The sequence below is a fragment of the Centruroides sculpturatus genome, unplaced genomic scaffold (genome assembly GCF_000671375.1).
Source record: "Centruroides sculpturatus isolate CEXI.00-Female unplaced genomic scaffold, Cexi_2.0 scaffold386, whole genome shotgun sequence".
Taxonomy (NCBI): domain Eukaryota; kingdom Metazoa; phylum Arthropoda; class Arachnida; order Scorpiones; family Buthidae; genus Centruroides; species Centruroides sculpturatus.
Window position 1 is genome coordinate 89,195 of NW_019384684.1, and position 11,678 is coordinate 100,872.

General features: G+C 32.3%; 1 protein-coding gene across 1 annotated transcript; it reads left to right on the plus strand.

Annotated features, from left to right (window-relative positions):
* Window positions 1–3,167: 3,167 nt before the first annotated feature.
* On the plus strand, window positions 3,168–9,690 carry LOC111627022 (atrial natriuretic peptide receptor 1-like). Its single transcript, XM_023370561.1, has 21 exons — window positions 3,168–3,819; window positions 3,890–4,056; window positions 4,117–4,260; window positions 4,336–4,474; window positions 5,177–5,268; window positions 5,338–5,479; window positions 6,578–6,662; window positions 6,731–6,869; window positions 6,927–6,995; window positions 7,060–7,137; window positions 7,374–7,445; window positions 7,579–7,729; window positions 7,828–7,998; window positions 8,068–8,236; window positions 8,303–8,452; window positions 8,664–8,787; window positions 8,863–8,931; window positions 9,001–9,175; window positions 9,301–9,399; window positions 9,466–9,557; window positions 9,637–9,690. The coding sequence occupies exons 1-21, from the start codon at window positions 3,168–3,170 to the stop codon at window positions 9,688–9,690; spliced, it is 3,033 nt and encodes a 1,010-aa protein (XP_023226329.1).
* Window positions 9,691–11,678: the final 1,988 nt, after the last annotated feature.

Consider the following 11,678-nt stretch of genomic DNA (forward strand, 5'->3'; position numbering starts at 1 on the left):
CTGTAGCTAATAGGCCTTATAGTATTGACTAAGAAAGAGAGGATCGTTCATATTTTTTCAGCTTTCCTCTCCTCTAATCTTTCCAATGATTTCTTTGAGGGCTGAAACGCTTCAAGTGACGAAGAAAAAGTTTCATTTATAGGAACACTTAAGAAGTGTGGTTTCTCCAGGACACGTTGCAAACTGCCAGCCACGAAGACAGTGTCTATAGCAATAACATTATTTACAGAATTGTTATTGATCATTATTAATAACTGTCTTAATTAATAAAGATAAGAATAATTTTTTATTTTTCTGTATTTTTTCAGTGTCCGAGTGGATAAAACTATTAATACTGGTAATTGGTCGCAAGTTCGCATGTGGAATTTCCGGATTTTCATCACGTGTCTAACATAAAAATAGTCGTCACTTTCCTTATACTACCCACACAAACTCCTTACGATAACATCTAACACTGTAGCAGATCGCCCATTAATACATTACCCAATCCAATCTTTTGCAATTCGCTTCAATTGTTGAAGATAATCAATTTATTTTTAACAACTAAATTGTTGTAACAATTATCACCACACTTTATAAATGATAATCAAAACTTTACATTAAATTAATTACATTCCCATTAAAAAATATAACAATAATTTTTATTAGTAAACACACTATCAAATCAATTAATCATAAATTATTTAGGGCTTTATAAACTTAACTAATAAGCAAAAACTATGAATTTTAATAGATTACGACATTCATAACAAATAAGTTTGTCTGCGATATTTTCGAATGCACTAAAGTTCACGAAGAAAGTTAAAGCTGAAACTCTAACTAATCGCAACACGCTACGAAGTCATTTGTTCTTCTTGTCAGATTCTGTTTGTATAGAAGACATTTACTACTTCGCACTAACCTCTATGGAATGCCACTCGATGATTTTATTCGATTTTCTTTCGAATCCCTCACTCGTATCTTTTAAATCTCGCGTAATTTATGCTCCTAAAGTTTAAATTTAAGTACTTTATTAGCAGTTACTCGACTAGGCTAAAAGTATACAGTAAAACTGTTTAGAAAGAAATGCTATGATGAAAAGTTTATCACACAGTGCCCAATTTTAAAAATTCTTTAAATTGTGTACAGAAGAATAAAGAATTTTCAAAATGTGTTAGATCGGTCATTCGGTGTGATAAACCCTTACGTAAGAAAACCTTTGTAGTTATATATATCAAATACTATAATATAATAAATATTAATATTCGTCTATATTAAAATTTGAAAAGCGATCCGTGTTAGATGGGTTTTGATCGAACTTGCTAACCTTAACGTCCTAAAGACTTCTTATAAAACTTCTTTAAATAAATAAATATCTTGTAAAAATAAGAGAATAATTGCTTTTATGTGATAATAAAGTGTTAATTTCTTCGTATAAACCGGCTTCATGTATATCACCATTATCATTTTGTCTTAATTTTAAATCTAAATCTATGAAAAACTTTTTAAGTTGTTCTTAATAGATTAATATGATTTTCAATTTGTTCAAATCTTTCTTGTAATGAAGGTATGGCTTGATCTATTATTACTAAGAAATAATCCTAGCTTGTACGCCTTTTCTCTTGATCTTATTCATCATTTATAGCTCATTCAATAATGAAGTAGTTCTTTGTATGTAATTTGTAACACTTCTTTAGTTTGTACACTAAAGCCAAATTGTTTTCTTCGTTATCAGTTTTAAAATATTTTAAAAAGATTATCTTTTTATCACCATCTCTACTCGTACTCATTGCTAATGTTCTAAATCTTAGAAAAAGTAGAAAATAAAACTTGAAATAGAAAAATAAATAGAAAATTAGAGATTAAAAAATAAATTTGAAAAACTTACTTGTGTCAGTAAAGTTCCAATCCCAAGTATTATAATTATTATCAATATAACAATGGTTTTCTCTGCTGGAGTGCTGACAGAAGTTAAATCAAAATACTTTAGTAAATTAAAAAAAAAAGTACGATTAAGCAGCATAAATCTGTTCAATTAAAATATTTATTAGCTTACAATATGCTCAAGTGTATAAATGTTCTATGCTATGCTAACTACAACAATCTGACTTGGCGCCTGGTTTTGTCGGTAGGTTACATACGGCCAACTTATAATTTATACATTATAAAAATATTTTTTCTTTATTATTATTTTGATTATTTTTAAGGTAATTATTTTTTTATTTAAAAAAAACTACTAATAGAACACTAATAAGTACAAATATACTTGAATTTATACATTAAACAGTTATTCCTTTTGTAGAACATAATATTAATTACAAGCGTAGTTGTAGAATTAAGAAATTAAGATTCGTGAGATTTTTCCAGTGTACCTTACAATTATACTTTGAAATTAAGTGTTTACGTTGAAATACAAGTTTTTACATTTTAATTATAAAACATTATTATGCTGCATCCTCTTAAGCGCGGGACCCACCATTGGCTAAGCGGTCTTCGTATCGTAAACACTGGGAGTATGGTCGCGGGTTCGCGCCTTGCTCGAACGGGCTGGCTACGTGGTGTTTACCGGGTTTTCTCCACGCCAGTTACCCTTAAAAAGACCTCCTGAAATACATCCCCTAAGCAGATCGCCCAAGTGTTGCGTTGCCGTAATTTAGTAAAACAAACATACAAATTAGTTATCTGCCGCTAGGTCCTACCCAGAAGGACTTTCTTCTGGAAATTCGTTCTTATTCGTGTGTTACATATTTACAAAAAACCCCAAAAAATTCCATGCATCCGGCCTGTTAATAGTCATCCTTGCTCTGGATTTATTCACTATCAGAAAGATTTTCATTTGGGATTTAATTTGTTCCTTCTTTAGATAGTTACTTGATTTATATACGAGGATTTAAAATTAAAGTGTATTTTATTTTATTTTAAAAAAAATAGTGTTTATTATTTCTTAAATATATGTAGTTTTTCCTCAAAATACAAGAAGACAACAAACATTTATTAATTCATACACCTCAATAACAATGCAATATTTCAATTAATCAATGCCCTATTATATTCCGAGAAGTGATAAAGTTTTTTTAACTTCCAGAAGAAAAAAAAAGGAGAAAAACACGCGAGAAGTCCCACGACAGATGTCATTAAAGAGATCGATATATAAGGAGAGAATTGTCAGTTGGACAAATGATATCGAGATGTATCTAACAACTGTGACTCTCTTATCCATTACCATCTCTTCTGTAGGCTCACAATACATATACGAAGCCCGAATTGTTAGCATTTTCGTTTCAGAACCCGAACTTCCTCTTTCTCTGGACGTGGTGCAACTAGTAATCGAAACGGCCGGAAAAGATGCTAACAGAAGATTTCCTAATATCAAATTTGATATAGTGTTCAGAAACAATAGTTCTCGTTGCACCGCTAACTATGCTGGGGTATTCGCTGCCGAAGAATACTATTTACGAAAGGTGACCGCCTTCGTTGGCCCCGCTTGCAGTTTGGCTTTGGATCCAGTTGGAAGAATGGCTTCGTATTGGAATATTCCCATCTACACCGCTGGTGGCATAGATGTAGCTTTTTCTGACAAAGATGTGTTTTCTACTCTAACCAGGATGACATTTTCTTTAGACCGAGCGGCGGAGTGGTTCTCTTTGATCCTAGAACGATTCGATTGGCATCATGTATACATCATGATGGACGAATCGGATCTTAGTAACACTTTGATCAAGACTAGTGTTTTAAAGATTCTGAAGTACAAACCAGGAATTTTTTTAACAGTTAAAGAATATACAAGCGATAATTCCAATATCGGCGATCTCCTGAGAGAGGGTAGCAAGGAAGCCAGAGGTATGAGAGAGCTTCTTTTATTTATAGACTAAAACAAATGGCAAATTCATAGGCACCATTGTTGTTTCAGTCTTCCTTATCATCACTGGGGGAGATTCGCTTCGTAATATTTTGCTGAAAGCTTTTGATCTGGGTATGGCCAATGGCGAATACGTCTTCTTTACGTACGAACTGTTAAAGAACAACCTGAAGAAGGGTGACTTCTCTTGGTACAGAAGAGGCGACACAAGAAATAAGGTAAGAATACCATTTGTTATGGTAAATTAATTATTCGATATCTTATCTATATGATTCTAGGATGCTCGGAAGATATACGAGGCCTTGATGATCATATCCATTAGAGTTCCTACTAGCTTGCAATACACTTCATTTGTTAGTAATATCATTCAAGCTTCAAAATCGAATCCTGAAAAGTATAAAAATCCAATCGATGAAGATATGGTATGAATTATGTTTACACGAGTATTTATAACTCATATTTAAATTATTTTATCGTTTAATACGTAATTTTTTCAGATGAATCCGATAGTGGCTGCATTTTATGACTGCGTTATGATGTACGCTTGGGTCTTAAACAAGACACTAGAAGAAGGGGAAGATCCTGCTGATGGGTATACAATGGTTCGCCGATTGTGGAATTCAACTTTTGTTGGAGGTATTATCTAGATATTGCTTTATACAAGATATTTAAATAGTACAAAGAATATTTTCATTAAATTTACCAATATAATTTTATAATCTGTATACAGCGTATACAGTGGCGGATTTACCAAGAAGTGAAACAAATTGTTTGAGACCCTCCACTCAGAGAGGGATCCCATCAAAAAACCCTCATTTTTTTATTTTTTAAATTGCTTGGGTCTCCTTTGAAGTTGAATCCAGCACTGAGTGTATACAGAATTAATCTTTGTTTATTCCTCTACAGTAAGTAAGGTGCTAAGTAAAACGAAACGAAATTATATTATCTTAACGCTGGAGCCCTGCAGTTAGCATGAAGTTCCAAACTTCTTTAACAGGCACTATCCTGCTAGCTAGTATGATTAGTAGGAAGTGTGATTGCAACCTGTTAAACTTTTATGCAATTTCACGCTGATTGTGAGTCTCCACCATTAAAATAACCAATTCGTTTCGCCTAACTCATTCGCCATGCTTTGTCTATAATAGAATAAAGAAAGATCAACATAACTCCTCTTGGGGTTCTAACACAGTAGTGTTAATTAAATATATTAAATCACAATTCTTCAGTTACTCTATATTAACATGCCACCTTCAGTTTGAAAGATGGTTCTGGATCGTAAATAGAACTTAATTTATACTAATAATTATTATGTTTTCCAAAAAATATGTCCCTCAGTAGGTCTGACAGGTGACATATATATCAACGAAAACGGCGACAGAGAAGCGGATTATACTCTTAACGATCTGGATCCTGAAACAGGAATAATGATGGTAATTTCTACTGATTAATTTCATTAATTTCGTATCGGTACTTGCTGAAAACAGTAATCAATTTTGCAGCCTGTAGCAACATATTTTGGTGCTAGAAGAAAATACGAAATGTTAAGGGGCATCAGGATTCACTGGCCAGGAAATATCATCGGATCACCTCCCGATGTGCCCGAATGCGGTTTTTTAGGAAACGCTCCCCAATGCCAACCAGGTGAATCTTTGATTTGTCATTAATTTTTCAATATTTTAGGCTCTTGAACTAAAAATATTACTGTAAAATTAAGATAATAATTTCTTAGTCATATGCGTTGTTAAAGCCTTATAATGGTGGAGCGGATAACACTGCAGAACACTGATAGTCAGTCACGGGTTCAAGCGCTCACAAACAAGCTGGCCACGTTAGTAACACCTAAATAGGAGTTTGTTTTCCGTGAAAAGCAACATATGGGTTATCTGCCAAAAAAGTGCCTTGCCTGGTGACACCTCTTTGGATCGCCCATGTGTCGCGTTGGCTTATCTCATTAATACTTCAATCCTACCGAGGAATTTTAGAGTAAAATATCCTGTAAATTCAAGGAGATAATTGTAAAGTCACATAATTACTTTATAAAGTCATTCGAAAAAGTTAGTGCAGATATAATCAAGTTTCTCGAAGATGGTGAGATGGATAACACTAAACCTTGGATTTTCTGGCACTTGCAAAAAATGTTTTCACATGTACAATGCTGGTGCGCCAATCGCATCATTGCATGCAAATATTTAAAAAGGTGGAAGTTTGCAATTTTCTGGAGTAATATATAAAAGTGTTGGCGCTTGACCAGCCTTGTAACTGTTTGTTAAAACGAATTCTCGGACTCATCAGTGTAAATAATTAATGTTTTTACCGTCAAAAGTGTTACGTTTAATCAAAAGAGCATTATATACATTACAATAAAACATTATATGCTTATTTGTCATTCCTTTCCTTTGAAATGAACTAAATAATATGTGTAGGTTCACTAAGAAAGCCTTTTTTAGTAAGCCCATTATGCCAAAAAGACTTCCGAAAAACTCCTGGGACTTTTCGACACATCCCAGACTGTAGTCTGCAGCCTTTAATTAATCCATCGACCATTCGGTCATTACTATAACATAGTACCACTCCTTTTCCATGAAAATAATAGTTTGGCATTATCTGAAACATTTATTGCTTGATGTGCTTAACGCATTCGAACTATGACTACTGCCGAAAAGCTAACATTACAATTTGTTCGCGTCCAAATGTTCCGTGCCTAAAATTAAATTTTCAATATTTTTCGTATTTTTTTAGAAAATGCAAAATTTCCGTTGTGGATAATCGTCTTTCTAGCATGTAGCATCCTGATATTTGTTGCCAGTGGAATATTTTTGTACAGGTGATTTACCATACATCATTTGAATGACGATAAATGCGAAAAATTACAATTTTACTGTAAATATACAGAAAAATGGTTTTGGAGAACGATTTGACGGATCAATGGTGGAAAATTCATTGGGAGGACGTAATATTTCCAGAGAATTTAATGCGAAAATCTATGGCCAGTTTACGTTTCAGCGACGATGGCGTTTCAAGTAATTCAACGGTAAGCGTTAATTAATAGACAAGAGTAAATTCTTTTATCTTGAAAATTTTCTTTTAGAGGCCCTCTACTTCTCTGAGCATATTTCACGAAATGGCAGCTAGTGGTATGAAGCTTGGACTGTATAAAGTACGTGATATTCATTTTACCTTCGATTTGCGTAAGAATATATTAAACTAAAATTACATTATAGGGTATTAAGGTTGCAATTAAGATGTTGGATATCAAGAGATTGCATATTAATAGAGCAGTATTGATGGATTTGAAGCAGGTAAGAATGCATCGAATATCATCGTTACCAGTTAGATAATTGTTCTTACTGACTTTATCAGATGAGGGATGTTACTCACGAAAATTTAACTCGCTTTATTGGGCTGTGTATTGATGAACCCAACATTTCTATCTTCACCGAACACTGCCCCAGAGGAACATTAATGGTAAAATTTCATATTTAAACTTAACATATGCGATAAAAACTATAGTAACATATAATTTCAAATTTCTAAGGATATGTTAGCTAATGATGCAATGAACATGGATTGGATATGCCGCTACTCTATAATAACAGACATTGTTGAGGTAAGTGGAATCTAAGAATGTTTCTGGAGGACCAATGACTTCCTTGCTTACTATTGCCTATTTACTTAGCTTCTTATTATATGGATGTATGTAATGTTTGAGAATGTCTTCCACTAATCGAAAATTTTTATAGGGAATGACATTTCTACATAACAGTGATTTTCAATTTCATGGTAAATTGAAATCCAGTAATTGTCTCATCGATGGAAGATTTATGGTTAAACTTTCTGAATTTGGGATGGTATCTCTATACAGCCAAATTCATTCAGAAGTAATTAATCCAAGTAAGAACAATTTTCGATAGAGCAACCTGCGATAATCACTGAAAACCGAAAGAATATATCCATATCAACTGTAAATGTCTTCCTACTTTATTAACTAGGAAGTTACTTTTGGACTGCACCAGAACACCTGAGGGATAAAAACTATAAAGCTTCCAAAAAAGGGGATGTTTACAGCTTTGCTATTATTCTTCAAGAGGTAATAACACGCAATGGACCTTTCGAATATGGTGATACACAGAACAAATCGAGAAGAATACTGGAACCTGAAGGTTAGAGATGTTAATGGAAGTAAGAACTTTTCTTCTTACAGCTTAACGTTAACTTTATTGTACTTTCAGAAATATTAGATAAAATCAAATTAGGAACCATGCCACCGTACAGACCCGAGATGGATCCTAGTGATTGTCAACCCGATCTCGTTAAACTGATTAAATTATGCTGGGCAGAAAATCCTGCAGAAAGACCTACTTTTCCGGAAATTAAATCGAAAATTAAAAAAATTACAAAGTTTGTTGTTATTATTTAATGAATTCGTATAAAACTTGATTAAATTAAATTAATGATTATTTTCAGAGGAATATCAAGTCACAACTTTTTGGATAATTTATTGTTGCGAATGGAACAATATGCCAACAATTTGGAGCAATTAGTGGAGGAGAAAACTCAATCTCTTTATGACGAAAAGAAGAAAACGGATGAATTACTCTATCAGCTTCTTCCAAAGTTAGTCTGACTACTTTAAAAATTGAGAGAGAAAGTCTGGAGGGATGATCAATGCAGTTATCAAAGAAAATATTCAACTCTTCTTGGATGATTTAAAACTTCTTGCATATTCCATTGCTAATTTAAACATTAATCATCTCATCTAGCTTTATGAAATATCAAAGTAAGCTTAAGTATTGTACAAACTTATAATTTTTATTGCGTATTTTAGATTCATTGCTGAAGAACTTAAAAAAGGGAACCATGTTAAGCCAGAAGTATACGATTCTGTTACCATTTTCTTCAGTGATATTGTGGGATTTACTTCTCTCTGTGCAGAGAGTACGCCTATGCAAGTTAGTAGTTGTTAAAACTTTTCCTTTCTTTGCTTATAAGAGTTCATAAGAATGATTATATTAAAAATCTTCTAGGTGGTAGATCTCTTGAATGATCTTTACACCTGTTTTGATGCCACAATCGATCTGTATAACGTGTATAAAGTAAGTTAAGTACACAGAGATCTGCTAAAATAAATTGTAAGAAGCATATGGATAAAAATTTGTTTTTAGGTGGAAACCATCGGTGATGCTTATATGGTTGCTTCTGGTCTTCCAATAAAAATTGGAGACGAACACGCTAGTGAAATTGCCCGTATGTCGTTAGCTCTAATTCAGACATTAAAAAACTTTAAAATTAGACATAAGCCCGAGAGGAAAATGAAACTACGAATAGGAGCCCATTCAGGTAATTGCAATACACTCCACAAATTATGAAACTAAACGTATTAATCTCTAAATTATGGCATGAATCCAAATACCCGAATAGATCATTCTATATTTACAAAGTTATTTTGTTTATATTATCCACAGGCCCGTGTGTTGCTGGAGTGGTGGGTTTAAAAATGCCTAAATACTGTTTATTCGGTGATACTGTCAACACTGCATCCAGAATGGAATCTACAGGAGAAGGTATGTAGTGTATTCTTAAAACTTTTCAACAAGAATGTAAAATTAATTTAAGATGGGCTACTTTAGCTTTGAAAATCCATATAAGTGAACATATGAAAAAGATTTTGGATACTTTTGGAACATTTCGAATTTCGAAGAGGGGAGACATTGAGATAAAAGTAATAATGTTAAAATATAACTTATAGCACACATTTTATTGTTAGAAACATAGGGTAATGTTTTATTTCACATTTTCAGGGTAAAGGAATAATGACAACGTACTGGTTAGAAGGAGAAATTACACCTACATGAAATTGACTCGAATTCAAGAGATTGTATGGTTCTTTTATGCAATAAAACTTTTTGCACAATACATAAAATAAAATAAATTATAGAAAACTTTTAATGATCTCACGTAGGAAAAGATTTGCAATAAATTGCAATCTAATGACATTACACAGAGAACACTTACAAATATAGATGTAAAGAAATTAACTGCATGCTCACTTCAATAATTTTAAAATTTATTATTATATTGTATAATTATGTAATTAATAAAACTCTTTAAACCAAGGATACTAGAAATCTATTGAGAATTTTCACATTGACCTTAAAAATATGAAAAATGTTAATAGCACTGTAGTGATTTTTTTTATATGCAGACAACTTCTAAGTAAACTAAAATCAATCAATTACTATAACGCTAATTACAACCTAGTGAAATTTAGCAATCCAATCCTTCTATTGAATGGTCATTCAATTAAAATAGAATATATCTAGTATCAATTTAACTTTCAGTATATAAAATAACAAAATATAAAAATGTAATTATTTAAACTTATATAAACTTGAGTATAAAGCATACAATTGCCATTAAAACAACAAAATGTATTTATTACTTTTGATTTATTCTCTAGTAAAGCTTAATTAAAGTAGATAATTTTCAATTAATGAAAAGCACTTGTGCATTATCAATTGCATGTTTGATCACAATTAAGCCTATTATAAGTAGGCACAATCTGTAACTATGTTGATAATTATTGTTGTGTCTACTTTACATAATGTGTTTACTGTTGAAAATTTCTTTATCTGACAAAGTGGGATATTCCTCCTAGGAAGAAATTTAGTGGGAAAATGGTCTCTATTTAATTATTAGAGACTTCAAGCAAAAGAAAGGGAAATTCTCGTATACTCCAAACAGCCATTTGTTGGGAGGCACAAATCCCGACCAACTATCAGTATTTATTGGTTTTATTCATTGATCACCAATGGGCTACATCCAGAGATAAATATTTATAATAAATTCCAAAATTAACTAAATATAAAAAAAGATCTGGATTCCTCAAACTAGCAAACTATTCTAAGGACCTTGGTTCAAGTCCTACTCAAATCCTCTTGTTATCATGAATAGTTTGATGTAGAGATGTGTTGGCCCTGTCTTACCATTTCATTGCTGCATCGTTGGATGGGAACCAGAGGGGCAGAAATAGAGACATCTTATGGCTCACAAAACAGTAGCATTTAAAGAGGAAGAGGTATTACAAGGAAGTAATTTAAAAAGTACCGATAAAATTAAAATATCAAATTAATATTAATTTAATTCAATATATATAGTAGAACCTCGATTATCCGGATTGTTCAAAATACACAAAAATTTTACGAATTTGTTGATTTGCACTTGGCAAATTACGACACTATTTATGTACGTGATGGAATGCATAATTTTTTTTTGTTTCAACAATGTCTCACCCGACACAGTGGTCGAAAACTCTTAAATATATTTTACGTCATAATAAAAATATAACTTGACATACGTATTTATAAATAATTTATATTCAAATTACATCATTTCTATGACTAAAGGCGGCGTAAGGCATGGATGACGTGGGCCACCACCTATGCCTCGCGCCTTGAAGGTTTATGCATTACTTAAAAGCCGTGAACGTGATGAAAAAATTTTACTCATCATAAAACAATAGTTTGTCAAATTTTTATCCATAAAAATGCAGTTTAAACTGCTTTTTATTTTATAAAATCCATCTTCTTGCCCCACCAGAGGGCCTTTTAAACAATAGGTAGTCTGTTAGCACAGGTCAGTAGTAGTCCAAATTCAATACAAACATTTGATCACAATTTAAATATAGTATTTATTTTTAATATTACCGATATGTCATCGAAAAGAAAACGTGTTGTATTATCATTAAAAGACAAATTAAAGTATTTGTTTCGATTATCCGGATTTTTCCTTATCCGGACTACCTTCATCCCCAATTAGTCCGGATAATCGAGGTTCTACTGTA

Coding starts and splice junctions, on each gene's coding strand:
- LOC111627022 (XM_023370561.1), top strand. CDS start 3,168: ATGTATCTAACAACTGTGACTCTCTTATCCATTACCATCTCTTCTGTA. Junction 3,820..3,889: donor GGGTAGCAAGGAAGCCAGAG/GTATGAGAGAGC, acceptor TTGTTGTTTCAG/TCTTCCTTATCATCACTGGG. Junction 7,446..7,578: donor TAATAACAGACATTGTTGAG/GTAAGTGGAATC, acceptor AAATTTTTATAG/GGAATGACATTTCTACATAA.